The following is a 17,365-nucleotide window of genomic DNA, read 5'->3' on the forward strand; positions in this document are numbered from 1 at the left end:
TGAAGTGAATGGAATCTACCTCCTAGATGTGCTTCCTCCTCATCAGGGTCATCATGTCAGTAGGGATAGTGAGTCGGGGTTTGTGAGTCAGATTATGCTTTGGCATAATTGTTTAGGTCATTTGCCTTTTTCTTCTTTGAGTTTCTCGTTTCCAAAGTTATTTGAGTTTGTTAATTTGTCAAGTCTGGAGTGTGAAGGTTGTCAACTTGGAAAACATTGTAGACATACATGGCCATGGCATATGGAGTATGCACCCTTGTTGGGGGTAACCTAGTCTCGTGGAAAAGTAAGAAACAGACAGTGGTGGCAAGATCAAGTGCAGAAGTTGAATACATGGCCATGGCACATGGAGTTTCAGAATTTCTCTGGATCCGTTCCTTGTCAGGAGAGATTGGTGTAAAGGCAGAAGAACCTATGATGCTGTATTGTGAGATTAGGCAGCAATTAACATTGCCCATAACCCAGTTCAGCATGATTGGACAAAGCACATTGAAGTGGATAAACACTTCATTAAAGAAAGGGTGACTTCTAGGGAAGTTTGTCTCCCATACATTGCTTCTGATTTGCAGCTTGTTGATGTTCTCACAAAAGGTGTTGCAAGGAACAAGCTGGAGCATGACTTACACAAGTTGGGAATGTGTGACATTTACTCCCAACTTGAGGGGGAGTGTTGAGTTGGGCCGATTTCTAGTTATTGGGCTCAGTTATTTATTTCTTATTTTTAAGTTGTTATGTTAGGAAGTTGTTGGGGGCTTTAGGCCCTTTAGTTTATGTTTTTTAAGTTGTGACTGTTCAGCTACTTAAGTAGCCGCCCTACTAAGGGCATTCTTGTAATCTCTTATTCTTTTAAGTTAAGTATATAATACAAAGAGGGGTTGGCGGCTAGAACTAATTCAATTCTGGTTGACATTCTACTCCTCTTTTCTTCTGCTTTGCTAAAACTCTTCACCTTCTTCTTTCTCTTCACAAGAAATTTATCTAAAACTGCAATCAGTGATTTCTACTGTTAGAATCCATCAGATGGATGGCTGAACCATGCAAGATGGCTGGCTGAAATTTTAAAAAAATTTTATAACCTTCTCAGGAACCAATTTCTCGGTAAATTGAAATCTGAAATTTTAGGATCGTTCTTGCATTGAACGGGACCAGGATCGTTCTTGCATTACTGAAAGCAAAAGCTCCCAAAGTGGTAGTTCACGCCCAATATCAGTCGCAAAACCATTCTCCAACTGAAGATGATGCAGTGTACAGAGAACCGATTTAGCAACACTTGTTTTCAACAAATCTGCTACCTAACTTGTTTGGATCGAGTGGGGTAATTGAGCCTGAATTTTTTTTTTGATTTTTTCTTTCAAAAACAAAGAAGAAAACTGATCAAAATCAGTTCTTGAAAGCCTAGGTCGTTCTAGGGTTTCTTGGGAGACGAGAGAAAAAAGAGAGAACAAGAAAGAGAGGTGTCCAAGTCTAGTTCACCCTCTTCTTTTATCTCTTAACGGAGCACTCTCCTAATCTAATTAGGAGATTATCCAAATCTGAATTAGATCTGGACTCTTTTAACAATTAAACATTATCCTCTTAAGTTATTTCTCATTTTCTCCCATCTCCTATTTCACTCCCCTCCTTAAGTTGGGACTTTGTCTTTCGGAGAGGCTTGAGAGAAGATGAACTTAACAGTGTTTCAGATCTGTTGTCCCTTCTTGGCCATGTCTTTTTGGACCCCCTTAGTTTGGATGTGAGATTATGGTCCCCTCACCCAAAAGGTTACTTCACCTGTGCTTCCTTTTTTAAATCCCTTTGCTCTTCCTAGGGATAGTGGGGTTTTCCAACCAAGGAGATTTGGCCTAGACCGGTTCCACCTAAAGTTATTATTTTCTGCTGGAAGTTTTTCTGTAGAAAGATTAATACCTTGGACTGCTTGCAGAGGAAAAGACCTTCTTTGTGTTTGTCCCCTAACTGGTGTGTACTTTGCAGGGCTAGTGGTGAGGATTGCTCTCACTTACTTGTATCTTGTTCCTTTTCTAGTGCTATTTGGAGTTGGATTTTCGCTTTGTTTGGGTGCAGGTGGAATTTGCCTGTAGATTTAAGTCAGTTGTTCGATCCTTCCTTTTTTGTGTGGCCTACAAAAAAAGGAAAAATAATGCGGAGATGTATTAGAGCAGTTGCACTGTGGACAATCTGGGAAGAAACGAATGCAAGGGTATTTAAGGAAGAGGAAAAAAGCACTCAAGCTGTTGAGGACTGTATCTTAACTAGGGCTATTCATTGGTTAGTGTTAGCATAGGGGTATTTCTATCTTTATACCTAGATTAATGTTGCTGATCTGTAATGTTGTGTTGGAACCAGTGCTCCTAACTTAAATAAGGGCACATATGTCTTTTTACTTATTTTTAATAATATAAGTACTGTCTGGCCGACTAGGAGTTGGTCATGTTGAGACTTCCAGTTCGAACTAGAATTTCTCCCTTCTCTCTTTCTCTCTTTCTTCCACCTTTCTATCTCTTTCTACCTAACCGATCTCAAACAGATAAAAATTCTAAGGCAGGCTGAATCATAACAGTTAAGAACTATGGACTTATTTCATGCATTCTCCTTTGATGATTTTTGGAGAAACTAGATAGCGGTGGCAAACAACCATACAAGGAAGGACAGGAAATCTGTAGTGTGGATGCCTCCACCTAAAGGATGGGTAAAGCTGAATTTTGATGGAAGCAGCCAAGGAAACCCAAGCCAATTGGGGATAGGAGGGGTGCTGAGAGATAATGAAAGCAAAATATTAGCATTGTTTTTAGGGCCCCGTGGGAATAGGAGACTCCGATAGAGATGAGATGTTATGGCGGTACTAGTTATTCAGATTGTATAACAATTAGGAGTCTAGTACTTGGTAGTTGAAGGGGACTCTGAGATTGTTGTGGGATGGCTGATAGAACCAGCTTCAGCTATGTGGCGACATAGAGATATGTTAAGGAAAGTCAATTGGATCACAAGATACATGACTGTTACCTTTCTTTGGGTGGGAAGATCAGCAAATTCTTTAGCGGATGGGTTAGCTTAGGAAGGGGCTTCAAGGGAACATTTATTTTGCGCTGCTTTGTAATTTTAGTTCTGGTTAATTCTGGTCAACTTTGTTTTAATTTGATGTAATACTTGTTAGAAGAGGTAACAACTCGTGCCTCCTCTTGGGTCTACTGTATTGCTTCATATTTCTAATTTAATAAATTATATTCATTCATAAAAAAAGCATTATCCTCTTAAGAGGATAAGTGCTCCCTCTTAAGTTTTCATGTGACATCTTAATTAATCTTATCAATTTTGGGCCTTTGGCCCATTTTCTTCAAAGGCTCACGACCCTAGGTGTTGCATGGCCACTTTAGGCTTGATATTGTATGGCGTGGGACCCCATAAAAGTCTTCTTCAAGTCCATAATGGTCCAACCCCACCTCTAAAAGAGGTTAGGTCGAATTCACTACTCAAAGCAATGAACCCCTGAGCTAATCAACATGGGCTCAGTCTAGGCCCAACATTTACCCTTAAATGATCCTTGGATTCAGCCACCCTATGAAGACCCAAGGATAATGGACTTAAGTGAGATAAAACCCATCAGACAATCAGCCCTATAATGGTCTCTTACACTTAACTTCTCTGGCCATATTGATCACAACACTGCCCGACGAGGAAGGACCTCTCCCCTGGTTGCAAGTGCAGTGCCACACTCTCTACTCGGATGGATCCCAAGAAGTAAAACCTTTTGCAAACATTTTTCATAAAATAGTAGTATATAACATATAAATACATTTTCAAAAATAGATTTCAAACACAGTTGAAATCTATTGCCATTAGTTTAGGTTTCCATCGGAGAGAGTGTAAACCCTAATATTCACTTTGTCTGACTAAGAGGCTGGTCCTATCACTATGATCACCCACTCATGTAAATTCCCAAACTGCTCCAACATGCCTAGGTGTTGACTCTTGATGGATCTCGCTGATTGGCACGTCAAAGACAGCCCAATCCAACACCTAGTATAGTACCATAATCAAGTCTGCGATTATGTGTAACTTTCCAGTTTTGCCCATCTATCTCCAAGGTTCAGGGCATAATTGGAAATTAGTCTAGGTTCAATATTTCTTCTAAACACACACTACCTGTGCTTGGGGTCTAACCCCAGCAGCTGAGACAAGCTTCTCCAACTGTTGGGCAGCACACCAATGTCAGCCTTGGCAGGATAAACTTACCAAGTCTATCCAACAGCTGAGAACATTCTAAACTAACACAAGTCGAATAAGTGTCCAGTTAAGGGGTAGTTTACAGAAAACATACCAATATGAATATGAAACAATAATGTACTTTTATTCATTTACAAATAAATGTTCATGTACATCAGTCCAATTGGAGCTAAGGGCATATATTATTTGACACTACCAAGGAAAAAGGAAGTGGCTAGAAAAATTAGAGAGGAAGAACCCACTAAAAAGAACTTGGTAGTAATGGGAAAGGGAAGTAGAAGTTATAGTTTGAACATGAGATTGCTAAGTATCAGCTTGTATATGTGATGGGCAATGTGAAGCTATTGGTAAAATTGCAATACATCTTCCTAGGACAGAAGTGCGATATGATCCCACTGTGACAAAGATCTGGGGCGTGATGCGTTGTCATAGAGTTTTTGTCAATGGTGAAGACTGTAATAAGGAAATATAGTGGATGTGTTGAGGGCTTCATTGAAAGACTTAGTGATGAACAGTTGAGCATGAGGTGGGATGCGGTTGCGAAATGTGACTGTGGATCGAGGCCATGGGTAAACAGTGAGGTGACTGTAAAATGTGGCCATGGAGCAAGGTTCCGGGATTGTGATGCAAGAGTGTGGTATGAAACTGTGATAAGGAATTACGGTGCGAAGTAATATTATGGGAATTTGCTTCAAGAAAGATTGAAGTATGCGATTGTGATGTGAATTTGTGAGACAGTTGCTCTGTGTTTTTTGTGCTATTGTGTTGTGATGCAATGTCTAAATACATGTACTTACAGAACCTATGTAGAAGTTAAAGTTTGTGGTTCTATTAGACTGTAAGAATGTCAGTAATGTGAGAAGTATCCCTAAATATCTTGTGATATTTGTTTTATAGATAGTTTCATGCAAAAACTATCCCCATCTATTTTTATGATATTCCTTTTATAGATAGTTTCCTGATTGGCTATACTAGCTTCCAGGGGACAGTGATTTGTTTTATGATGCTTTAGGGGGTAGTTGTTTGAGGTATCTATTTATCTATCTGTTATTTGTTCTGTATGTTTTATCTGTTGATTACTTTTTGTTATTATGTGCAGTATCATGTAGCAGTAACATTCTATGTAATTTTTGTTGGGCTTAATGCTCCATATCTCGTCTGATTTGCCTTTGCACTAATATGCATCTTCTAATAGACTTTCTGGTGCATGATGTTCAACTGAAAGTTCTACTTTATTTGCAGATTTATATGGTACCCATGCCTCCCAGAAAGGGTATTCACAGAGAAAATCAACAGAGTTTGAATCATCACCTACAGGCATCTCAAGAAATAATAAGGAGAATCTTATGCCAGACCGAAGCCAGAAACCTCCCATGCATTGCTTTCTTTTTGGTGCAGATTTTGTATCTGTGGATGCCTGTGGGAGGGTTTCCATTGTATGTGTCCCTACCCTTCCTTTTATGCGAGAAACTTCACCTTATCGGAATGCTCCATCAGACAGTAGAGAGCTATTGAAATGTATGAAGCAAGATTCTTGTTCTTTAAGGAAATCAAACGAAGATTACAATGGGATAAATGTGAAGTATAATGCAGAATTATCAAATTCTCCTAGAACAAAACTTAGAAGCGAGAATTCTATATTAAATTCTACTTTTTGCAATCTTGCTGCCCATGAAGAGCACTCAATACATGGAACTGAGAGAACCATTCTCCAGACTCCAATTTCATGTAGAAATAAAAAAAGTTCAGACAACACCACTATTGTAGGATGTGCTAATACAAGAACGAATGCACAAACTTTGCTGGCTAAAGAGTCTAACAGTGATTTCAGAGATGTGGAGCTCAGCCCTAGGCTAACTAATTTGATGGAGAGAGGCATTGTTCCGGAGTCCCCTATTGGTGAATTTAGTCATTGTTCTAATCAAAAGGATTATGTGCTTCATATAGATTTTAAGTCTGATAATGAGAAATGTGAACCAAGACCTGGCCGTCTTATGGATATAGAAGAAAGTAAAGTGCCCATCAATGAGACATTTCATTCTGTGTTTAACTCTGAGGGTAGGAGTAAGGTTCTTTATCCAGCACAGATTTCACCTGCAAAAATGTCTACTAGTCAGTCATCAAAGAGATTTTTGGAGAAGAATGTAAATACCAATGTCAGCAATATAGAGAGTGCAATGGCTTGTTTCCCTGCTTCTCCCATGGATGAGGAAATTCACACTCCATGTATCAAGACGAGCAGTGGTGTTAATGCAAAAGAACGCATCTCTCATTCCCCAGTCAATGTTTCACCTGCTAAATTATGTACTATCTTGTCACCAAAGAGATTATGTTTGCAGAAGATTGAAGAAGTTAAGATGAACAACATTGGCAGTGCAACTGACCATGTCCCTAATTCTCCCATTGATGAAGAAACTCATACTCCATTGATAGAGATGAATAATAATGTCAATGGAAGGGAATGCATCTCTAGTTCTCCACTCATTGAGGAAACTCACACTCCGTTAGTCAATCTAACAAACAGCTGTAGTAAAGACTGGCGCATGAGTTCTGGGGAGACATCAAAAACAGTTCAGCAGAATCACAAGTTTAAAAGATTGCGCAAGTATGGGGATTGTGAAAAAAGAACTACAAGGATAATGAAGGAGAATTTATGCGGTCCTATAGCAAACCTTGACAGATCCTTTTCCAATGAAACATGCATCAGGGTAAAGGGTACCAGAGGTAAAATCTAGTTCTTTAATGCTTTGTTTTTTTTTGACATTTCTTTAATTCTTTGTTTTTCTGTAATCCTTCCGATTTGGTCTAATCACTGGTAAAATTTCTACACTTTTAGTTTCATGCTTCTCCAAATTCTGTAGTTCATCTCATCCTTTTTTCTTGAGATGCCATCATTGTAATGCTAGAAGGGCATAGAGTTTGAATTTACATAATCACTATTATTTTTCGTAGAACTAGTTGCTATTTTATGATGTATTTGGCATTACTAGGCTGCTGTTGTTGTGTTCAGGTAAGCAGAAGGAGCCTGTAATCCATGTCAAAGACTTTATTGAAGAGGAAGCTGAGTAAGAGCTATATTAGATGATCACCTTAGATTTTTTTCATTCAAATAAAACCTTTTCTTTCTATCCTTGTCCCTTTCTATTTCTGTCTTGTAGTTTTCTGAATAATGTGTGGGAAAATTTTATTTATATTTCTTTTTTTATATGGATTGGGGGGTGGACTGGGGTTTGTAGTTTTAAGAAAGGATGTAGGAACTTGTTTGCTTCAACATGATAAAATTGTATTCCTTATTAGAGCTCTAATTTGATTGGTTGTTTTTAGGGTATCTTCAGAGGCAGAAGTATCTGATGATGAGGAAGATGACCGGGAGAACAGCTCTTATGGTGATAGTTTCATAGATGACAGATTAAATCCTACTGCAGGAAGTACTCAAGCAGAACCTAGTGCAAGTGCCATGATGGCAATTTACAGGTTTGTTAAAGTGAAGTTTTATTCTTCCCGTTTTATTCTTATTGATTAATGATGTCCTTATTTTGCTACATGTTCTTCCATGTAGACATGTTTCACTATTAGTTTATGTGTCATTCAAGTGCATGCTTATATATGGCACACAAGAAAACTTTTTTTAACTGCAAGAGGAGTTAAACACGATCTTCCTTGTAAGAAGTGTCAGAAATAAGGCCTCAATGGGAGGGACCTCTATATGTAAAGCTGGAGGGCTGGTCAAGGGCATTTGAGTAGATGGGCTGGTGGTGCCCCTTGTGTTATTTATAATGGAGGGATTAAAGAGATAAAATTACAAGAGTGTCCCTTGTGGCACAAACTAAAAATTGACAAAAGAAAATAACAAGCTCACAGCATACTAACAACACATGTCAAAACCAAACCAGTGTCATAAGTTTGGTGAAGATTAAGAAAAGGAATCTTATGTGGATGATGATGATGTAGCCTTGAACTATGGAGATCATTGGATTCTTGATTCTCCTTGGAAACATCAGCTCCCTGATGCAGCTTCATTAGAGGCATGATGGTAGTTTTCAGTTGGAGTTCGTCAAACTTGGAACAATAAAGCAAATAAAAATGTAGAGAAGAGAAGAAAGAGTTTCAAAGTTGTGAAGAAGCAGTAGGGAGGAGAGAAAGGTCTTGTTTTATTGTAAAAGAATGCAGATCTGTGGGTTGTACATCCACGTTTGACTCTATATGTGCTTAACCCACTAAATATAAAAAAACATAGACTTGCCTGTCAGGCTCAGCCCTAAGGTTTAAAATGTCAGTGTGTGGAAATGTCAGTTGTCTAAATATAAGAAACAAGTCGGAAATGTCAGAAATATCATATGAAAATATTGTAAGCATAGTTTTCAAGGCGCCAAGGCGAGGCTAGGCGATAGGGGGGGGGGGGGGGGGGGGGGGCACCTTGTTGCCTAGTTGCCTAGGTGATGGATTTTTTTTAAGTAAAAACATGTATCCTATGGTAGTTCCCTAGGTTCCATAATCATATTTCCTTAATAAATATCCATAATTTTCATAAGAAAAGTATAAACTTCATGTTAAAGTATAGAAAATCAACATATTCCAATATTCATGAGAAGAAAAGAAGAAAGAAAAGAAAATAAAAAAAAAATATAGGGGCTGAACCCCTATTTCTGTTATAGGAAAAGAAGAAAAGGTGGAAGAAGAAATTAGTATATAAACATACAAAATTAGTAAATAAAAATAAGAAAATGTGTTGATTAGACAATGTTTTATGTTCTTCTTCGCTTATTGGTTCAGGTTTTGAAGTCTTTGAGGGTTCAATACAGCATTTAGCAATGTTTGTGTTGATTAAACCCTAACAAATAAGAAAATAATAAAAAGAAATTGGTATATAAAAGTTTTTATAACATGCTATAGAAAATTACTTGGCGATTAGGCGAAGCGAGCCTCCAAGGGTGCCTTGTTGCCTAGGTGTCGGCTTGACAACTATGATTGTAAGAAATATAGACGTGGTGGAAACATAGTAAAAGATATGGAAAATATAGAATGATATTTTATGAAATGATAAAAGAAGCATAGGAACACCTTTTTAAATTATTGTCTTGTTCCAAATCATTAAAAAGCTATGAATCTAAGGCTATAGATAAAACAATATGTTTTGAAGTTGCCTTGTAAACCATATGATTTAGAGCTTCATGATAGAATGAACTTGAGCAAAATTTAACTCATAGAAAATGTAAATAGATCAACCAAAAAATCTATTATATAAACAAAGAACTAAAATTTAGCTTGATGTTTGAAGTGAATATTGAGCTAGCTCAAAGTGGTGATCATGTAAGTTAAGCGGGCAATAACATTTTTACTCCATACATCCACAATATTGTCATCAACTTATGTTGTAAACTTATAATACCATCTCTTTTACTCTACATTGTGATGGTAGTGCTCACTGGGGAATATGTTGATTCTAGTAAGATTTCATGTCTAACCATGGAAGTGGAAAAGGAAATATGTCATAGAAACTACCTCTTGTACTCCACATAGTGCTGGTAGTGTTCATTGGGGAATATGTCGATTTAGGTAAACTTTCATGTTGCTACGCAAAGAAATGGAAATATGTTGTGGAAATATTCAGGAAATTTGGGACATTTTAAACCATGCAGCTCCTAATTATCCGTACCTACAATTGGTTGATATACCTTTATTGGTGGGAATCTTTTTACTTGAAGAAGCAAGAAACAATTGTGGTGAGATGAAATGCTGAACCAGAACACAAAGTTGTGGCTCATGGAGTGGCTAAATTATTATAGCTTCATATCTTAGGCAAGTTAACGGCCCTCTTAAGTTGTATTGTGACAATCTAGTTGCTATAAACATAGCAAAAAACCTAGTACAACATGACAAGACCAAACATATTGAGATAGATTGTCACTTTGTAAAAGAGCAGTTTTTGGTGTTCTTTGTGCACCTTAAACACCCATAGGGAGAAGCTAGATGATATATTTATCAGACCTATTCATGGGCCTAGCTAGGCCGGGCTAGGCTTTTACTCTTTATCAACATAATATTTTCAGGCTTGGGCCCAAGCCTGGCCCTCATAAAAGCTCTAAGCCCAATAAATTGGAATTTTTTAGCACCTGTAGTTGTAAATTGGAATTGGGCACGTAGGAATGTTTTAGCACTTGTAGCTTGGATCTCCCTGTGATTTATTCAAAAGAAATCCCTATTTTAAATAATGAAAGAGAGAAAAGAAAAGCTAAACAAATATATTATTCTATGGGCTAAAACCCATTGAAGGGCCATTTTAAGTTCTAACATTCTTTCCAATTCCATACAAAGGTAAATTGGAAAACACACAATGATGAAGGAAGGTGAAATCCATCATATGGATGGCAGAATCATGCTTGATGGTTGGGCGAAATTTCAAAAATTTTCTTTTAGCCTTTTGGGAATCGCATTCCCAGTTTTAGGAAAACTGCATTTTTCTAGGATCGACCTTGCACCGAAACCGGACCAGATTTGAAACCAAACAAGAGGGAGAAGTATACCTGATACGGATTCCACAAATGCAGCTCCCAAAGTGGTATTTCACGCCCAAATCAAAGCCCAAAACCAACTTCCACAGAAGATGGTGCAACTTGGAGTGAAACCGGTTCAGCAACGCAGTTTTCAACAAAACTGCAATCCAACTTTTTGGATCAAACAAGGGAGGTGAGCATGGTTTTTCTCTGTGTTTTTCTTGCAAAAATCAGAGGTAGAGCTGATCAAGATCAGTCCCAAGAATAGATCGAACTAGGGTTTCTGGGGCGGCAAGAGAGCAAAGAGAGAGAGAGCTGAAAGCAGAGTTAATTGAAGCAGTTCGATCTCTCTTTTCTTAATCCTTAAGGAGCACCACTCCTAATCGAATTAGGAGGTTTCTAATCCAAATCTTTATTTGGATTTGGACTCTATCAGTGGATAGGTCTTATCCTCTTATGAGAATGGGTGCTCCAGACCCATATCCAAACCCATATTCGCACGTCAAATGATTGCTTAAGCTATCATGTGACATTTTGATTAATCATATTAATCATGGGCCTTAGGCCCATTAAGTGGCTCACGTCCCAAGAGAGTTGTTGGCCCATTTAGGTTTGATTTGTATAGCGTGGGACCCCGACAATGACCTCACATTAGCCCACATGGGTTTGGCCCAGTGTCTACAAACGACCTGGCCGAATTCACTACCAAATGCAGTGAACCCCTGAGTCCATCACTATGGGCTCAAAATGGGCCCAACATTTACAGTTAAATGATCTTTGAGTCTAGCCATCCTATGAAGGCCCAAGGATAATGGACTTAAGTAAGATATAGCCCATCAGGTAAACAACCCTTAATGGTTTCTTACACTTAACCTCTCAGCCCTCAATTATCAAACACTGCCCGACAGGAAAGGACCTCTCCCCTGACTACAAGGTACAGTGTTGCACTCTCTACTCGGATGGATCATAAGAATTAAAACCTTTTGCAAACACTTTTCTTGAAACATAATATATATATATATTGCAAAACAAACCTCAAACACGGTTGAAATCCACTACCAACAGTTTTAGTTTCCATCAAAGAGAGTACAGTCCCGATCATTCACTTTGTCTGACAAAGGGGCTGATCCTATCACTATGATCACCCACTCAAGTGAATTCTCAAACCCCCAAAGGATCTCACTGATTGGCATATCAAAGACAGCTCAATCTGACGCCCAGTGCAATACCATAATCAAGTCTAGGGGTTGTGTGTAACTTTGTAGTTTTGCCCGTCAATCTCCAAGGTCCCGGGCATTATTGGAAAATGGTCTGGGTTTAGTGTTTCAATCAAATGCACACTACATGTGCTTCGGGTCTAACCCTAGTAGTTGAGACAAGCTACCCAACTTCTTTGACAGCACATTAGTGTCAGCCTTGGCAGGATAAACTCCCCAAGTCTACCCAATGGCTGAGGACATTCTAAACTAACACGAGTCTCATAAGCATCCGGTTTAAGGGGTAATTACACAGAAACATACCAATAACAACATGAAACAATAATGTACTTTTATTCATTTACAATAAATGTTTCTGTACATCAAAGTGATTGGAGCTATAGGGGGTTCTCGAAGCGCCCAATTGGGAAGATAGCCATTATTGTTGACCTATGCCTGATACTAGATGAATTCTTTGATAATTCTTATTTGTTTTCTCTGTTGCTGTCACATTATCGCACATTTATGATTCATGAAATGAAGAATTTGACCCTATTTTCCTTGAAACTGTTGGCACAAATATATTTTCATAAACATGGGCATAGATTTATTACTTTTCACTACTTATGGTTGTTTTGTCCTCTCAGAAGTCGTCATTCTTAGTTCTGACTTTAGCGTGTAGGTAAATTTGTACATATCTATTTTGGATCTGATGAAGCTTTTTGTAACAGGCGTTCTTTGCTTAGCCAGTCACCAGCAGAGGATCAACCAAACTTTTTGACTGACTTAAGCCCCCCCAGAAGAACAGCTGAATCTAAAAATTCTTCAGGAAAGATAAGTTGTTCTATTCAGACACCTCAAACTGTCCTACATTCTTCAAATAAATCTTCTGGGAGGAATTCAATTTCGTGTCAGATGGGTCAGGGTACCATCTCTCTACTAGCATTGCCTGCCGAACCCAATGGCTTCCTGAGAGAAGAAAGCAAATTAGAGAGTAGAAAAAGGAAGCTAAGCTTTCATCATATTGGATCTATTCCTGCAACTTGCTTGGTGCAAGAATGTTCACTTCAGCTTGGCTCTATGGGAGAGGAATCCTTTCAGTGTCAAGCTGAGAACAGTGAAGTGAACAGGGATGAATTTTATGACGATCAATTTTATGAGGGTCTTGATCTTGATGCAGTAGAGGCACAAGCTACCAAGCTTCTTAGGAACAAGACTGAATTGGCAAGAGAGCAAAACGAAACAGTTGTTCCAAATCCTTCCGCAGAGGGAAATCTTGGGCTTTTGAATTCTCCGTCATTTGATCTTGGGATATGATGAATGGATTATTGGATATCCTAGAAATGGTTTGGAGAATTTCTATTATAACCCTTAAAAGGTTTGGCACCACGTGGTACTGCTCAAACGAATCTAACAAAGTAACAATGTGAGCTTCCATTGACAGCATTTAGCTGGCATTAGATTAATTGCCAAGTTGTATTTTGGGTTAATCAACACTTTTAGAGGTAGACTTGCGTCTGAAGCCCATTCATTATAAGCTTCTCAGAGGTGCAGAGTTAGATCTATCTCTTGTAGATTGTGAGTGCATCCAGGTTAACAAGAAAAATATATTTATCTTTGCATATACCCACTACGCTGGGGATTGTATATGTAAGTTATAAGATTATTTTGTACAAGGATGATAGAGCTTGCTGAATGCAAGAATGTAAATTGCAATTGTACAGAAATTTTGATAAGGTAATGTTGTGTACTTAGTGTACTGATACGGTTATAACATTAGAAAATGGGCTTTTCCTTTTGCCACACCTTTCCTATTCTCAAATCTCAACTGGCCATTTCATTTTCTTTTCTTTTTTTCTTTATATTGCTTGGCATATAAGGACCAGCACCAGTGGCATATTGCATACAAGTGGCAATCCTTTCGAATGGTACTTCGCATTTTTGGAACAAAAATTTGTATGCAGCAAGAACGTGATGGGCATCGTAGGTCGTAGCTGTTTATGCATAACTTGGGAAGAGTACAAATACAAATATAAGGTTTTGCACTGTATATTTGTATTTGTACTCTTCCCAGACACAGCCTTGGAGGCATTTTAAAAACTCAGAGACTAAATGAACTTGAACCTTTGATTAGACGTTCATTCAAAGGTTTTGCACTGTATATTTGTATTTGTACTCTTCCCAGAGCCATTTTCTCAGAGATTAGACGTTCATTCAGTGCAAATAAACACCCCGGAAGTATTATCCCCATCATGAGTTGGGATTACTTGTGTATTCTGTGTGACCTGTTTTCGCATCTTAAGTAATGCCCTTTCTCACTTGGAGTTTCAACGATATCAAACAGTAGGAACCCTCTGGCATCATTCTTTCCCGTTCTCTTCTCCCCCAAGCTGTCCATTGGATCCTACGGGTCTCCAATTCTCTCTTTTTCTTTGTTTCCACTACTTGAAGAAAACTGGATACGTGGAAAACAAGGGGAAAAGGGGGAATGTGTTACTACTAGAACCGGTTGGACATATGGTGACTCATCCTTGCCAGAGAATATTCTAATTATTGTAATAATCATCAATATCAATACACCCGATACGCCGGCAGGGGCGTATTGGGCGATCGATACCCTTTTCTTTTACCGTTTTTTCTTTTTTTGGAAACCAGTTCAGGGGGGTGGTTTAGGGCTTCTCCACCCCCTGACCAGTCAGATTCCCGATACATCCACTATAGGGGAGTATTGAAGGGGTCCCAGAACGATATGTATCGGCCGATATGTGTCGATACTTTGAACCTTGATAATCATGCATGATGGGCTGTTACGACTGTGTAGGTGATGGAGGGAAGGTGCCTAAAGGCTCTGCTCCTTCCCATCTTTGGGGGACCATCTAGATAACTGAATGTGTGGCTTCCCCAAACCTGCTCTGAACCCCGATCTGTAGTAAAAAAACCCACCCCAAAGGATGTCTATCAGTATTTCGAGAAACAGGAAATACTACAAGACCAATGGGTCCTAGTAGCTTGTCTAGGTTTCGAAGGCATGGTGGTGGAGTGGCATTATTGGTTCAAGGACCACCACCCCCAACTAGATTGGAACTAGTTCATGAACACTTAGGATAACCATTCAACGGGCTTTAGGGACCAACATTTCCGAATGCTTCTCTAAATTGATGCAGATAGCAATTTTTAGAACTACATGGAGGAGTTCCAAAGAATGTCGAGTCGGATTAAGGGCCTGTCGGAGGAATATTTGGCATGTTTCTTTGTGGCGGGTTTGAAGGCTGAAATTAGAGTGGGAGTAGAGATGTTTAAGCATACTCCAATCACTTGGGCTTTTTGCTTAGCTTTGCTCAAGGGAGAGAACTGAATTTAGAAGTGACACCTAGTTGAGGGTTAAGCCCTACAAAGGCCAAGTCAACAACAACCACTGCTAACACCATTGATAACCAAGCCCACTCAACCAATTCCACATAGAGGTGAGCAAATGGTAGGTTCTACCTTGAACCAACCCTACCCAATCTATTACTTGGTAAGGCCTGGTTGCAAATTGTTGGAACCAATCCGAATCGATTCAAAGAACTGACCTTGGAACTGAATTTGTTTAGAAATAAATCCCCAAATACTTTGAGAATGTCAAGATTTGGACCCAAGCACTTATGGTTACAAAGAACATATTCTCACTTAACCATTGAACCATTAATATTTGAATGTGTAAAAAGTAATGTAAAATTGTAATACTTACGGATTTCAAAAAAAAGTAATGCTTACAAAATTTAAATTATAATGATAGTTTTGAAATTTATTATTATTATTGTTGTTTAGGGGGAATAAAGAAATAATGGTTTCCACAAGTAGACCCTGTAATTGTTCTTGATAGGGCAGGTTCTAGGTTATGCCTTGGAACTGAACTGAATCGAACTGACCCATATTCACCCCTAGTTCCATAGACAAAATGCCCAAAGTCAGGTGATTGATGCCAACAAAAGCTCGGGAGTAGCGAGGAAGGGGACTCTATTATAATTGTGATAAGAAAAATATGCCATAACACAAATACAAGAAGCAGAAAAAATATGCCATAACACAAATACAAGAAGCAGAAGCTCTTCTGGATTATAGGGGCCGCTAAGGATGAAGACTCTGAACTAAAGACTAATCAAGAAGGTTAGGAAGCTAAGAAGATGCTTCCCTTAAAATCTCTTTCCGCACCATTATAGGAGCCAACTCGCCACGAACAACGAGGATCTAGGGATACCTTCATGAGCAACCCCAAACAATCTTCATGGATAATGGATATGCTCATCATGATTTTTTTGGATCCCATGATCATTGAGAGGGTTGGACTCCCAGTAGATGCTAAGGTCTGTTTCACGGTGTAAGTTGCTAGAAGAAAACGACCTTAGGTATTGTGATTCAGACCAACTTCCACATACTTCCTTTACATATTCTCAGGTCACATGGGACGAGAACTATTAGCCATATGCTTTGAGACTCTGCAGCATTATCTTTGCAATATTGGGCAGCTTGTGTGTTCATTTGCTGAAGGGAATAAAGAAACCTAGGGTATTATTGTTGTTTAGGCTTGTCAGGATTGCCCGGCCTCTTACTCAATTACTCGAGAAGAGGGTGAGGAATTAGGAGGAAGAAGCAGAGGAAGCATTCCAAGAATTGAAGATGGTTCTAACTGCTACCCTGGTCCTGGCTATTACAGACTTTATTCAGTTGTTTATATTGGAGAGTGGTGCTAGCGAATAGGGTATTGGGACAATTACAGTGGAGAACAATCACATTTTATAGTAAAGCTCTATAAAGTCGAGCCTTGGACATGTCAACCTATGACTGTGAGCTACTAGCGATTGTCTCAACTATTCAACAATGGTGACCTTGTTGGCCCTATGTGTTTTGATGATAACAAACTCATTAAGAGTACTAATGGTGTAAATAAGTACGTGGTTATCTTTAATAAGCTTCTTTTTCCCTAAACTGAATTAAAACTAATATGCTATCAAAGATGAAGTGAAAGCTTTATTGATTCAACTACGTGAGCCTTGTAATTTCATCATCATCACCACATCTCTCCAACTAAAGAAGCTCTAAGTAATTCAAAAATAAGGCTACTTAAGAATTGAATGAATTGGTGTTGTTCTAAATGACTAACTGCTACAACAACTCATGGAGGAGAAGACTACATCATGTTGTGATCAAATTATGTCAGTTTTTAGGATCTTGATGTAATCAGTTGCACTCTCTTAATGCTTAACAAGATTGGAGTCAGTTTAGGCAACCTTAGAGACCAATGGATAGAATATGTTTAGTTCCTAGGCTTTCCTAAACTTAAACAAGTAATTATAATCTAAAAAATATATTTTGAAAGCCAATGGAAGAGATCTTACCACTTTGGATGAGAATGTCCAAGGTTTCTAAGTATTGGGTTGTCTACTGGGCAAGATTGCCCATGCTCTATAGTAT

General features: G+C 38.6%; 1 protein-coding gene across 3 annotated transcripts in view; it reads left to right on the forward strand.

Annotated features, from left to right (window-relative positions):
• Window positions 1-13,714, forward strand: part of FANCM (DEAD/DEAH box RNA helicase family protein) — a 67,743-nt gene extending 54,029 nt beyond the window's left edge. For all 3 annotated transcript variants that reach the window (XM_010258170.3, XM_010258172.2, XM_010258171.2), the window contains exons 19-22: window positions 5,464-6,945; window positions 7,232-7,286; window positions 7,546-7,695; window positions 12,643-13,714. In XM_010258170.3, coding sequence (XP_010256472.1) covers window positions 5,464-6,945; window positions 7,232-7,286; window positions 7,546-7,695; window positions 12,643-13,228 — 2,273 coding nt within the window. In that variant the 3' untranslated portion in view covers window positions 13,229-13,714. The remainder of the gene's footprint in view (window positions 1-5,463; window positions 6,946-7,231; window positions 7,287-7,545; window positions 7,696-12,642) is intronic.
• Window positions 13,715-17,365: the final 3,651 nt, after the last annotated feature.

This window comes from Nelumbo nucifera, chromosome 5 (genome assembly GCF_055504915.1).
Source record: "Nelumbo nucifera cultivar China Antique chromosome 5, China Antique-T2T, whole genome shotgun sequence".
NCBI classification, from domain to species: Eukaryota; Viridiplantae; Streptophyta; class Magnoliopsida; order Proteales; family Nelumbonaceae; genus Nelumbo; species Nelumbo nucifera.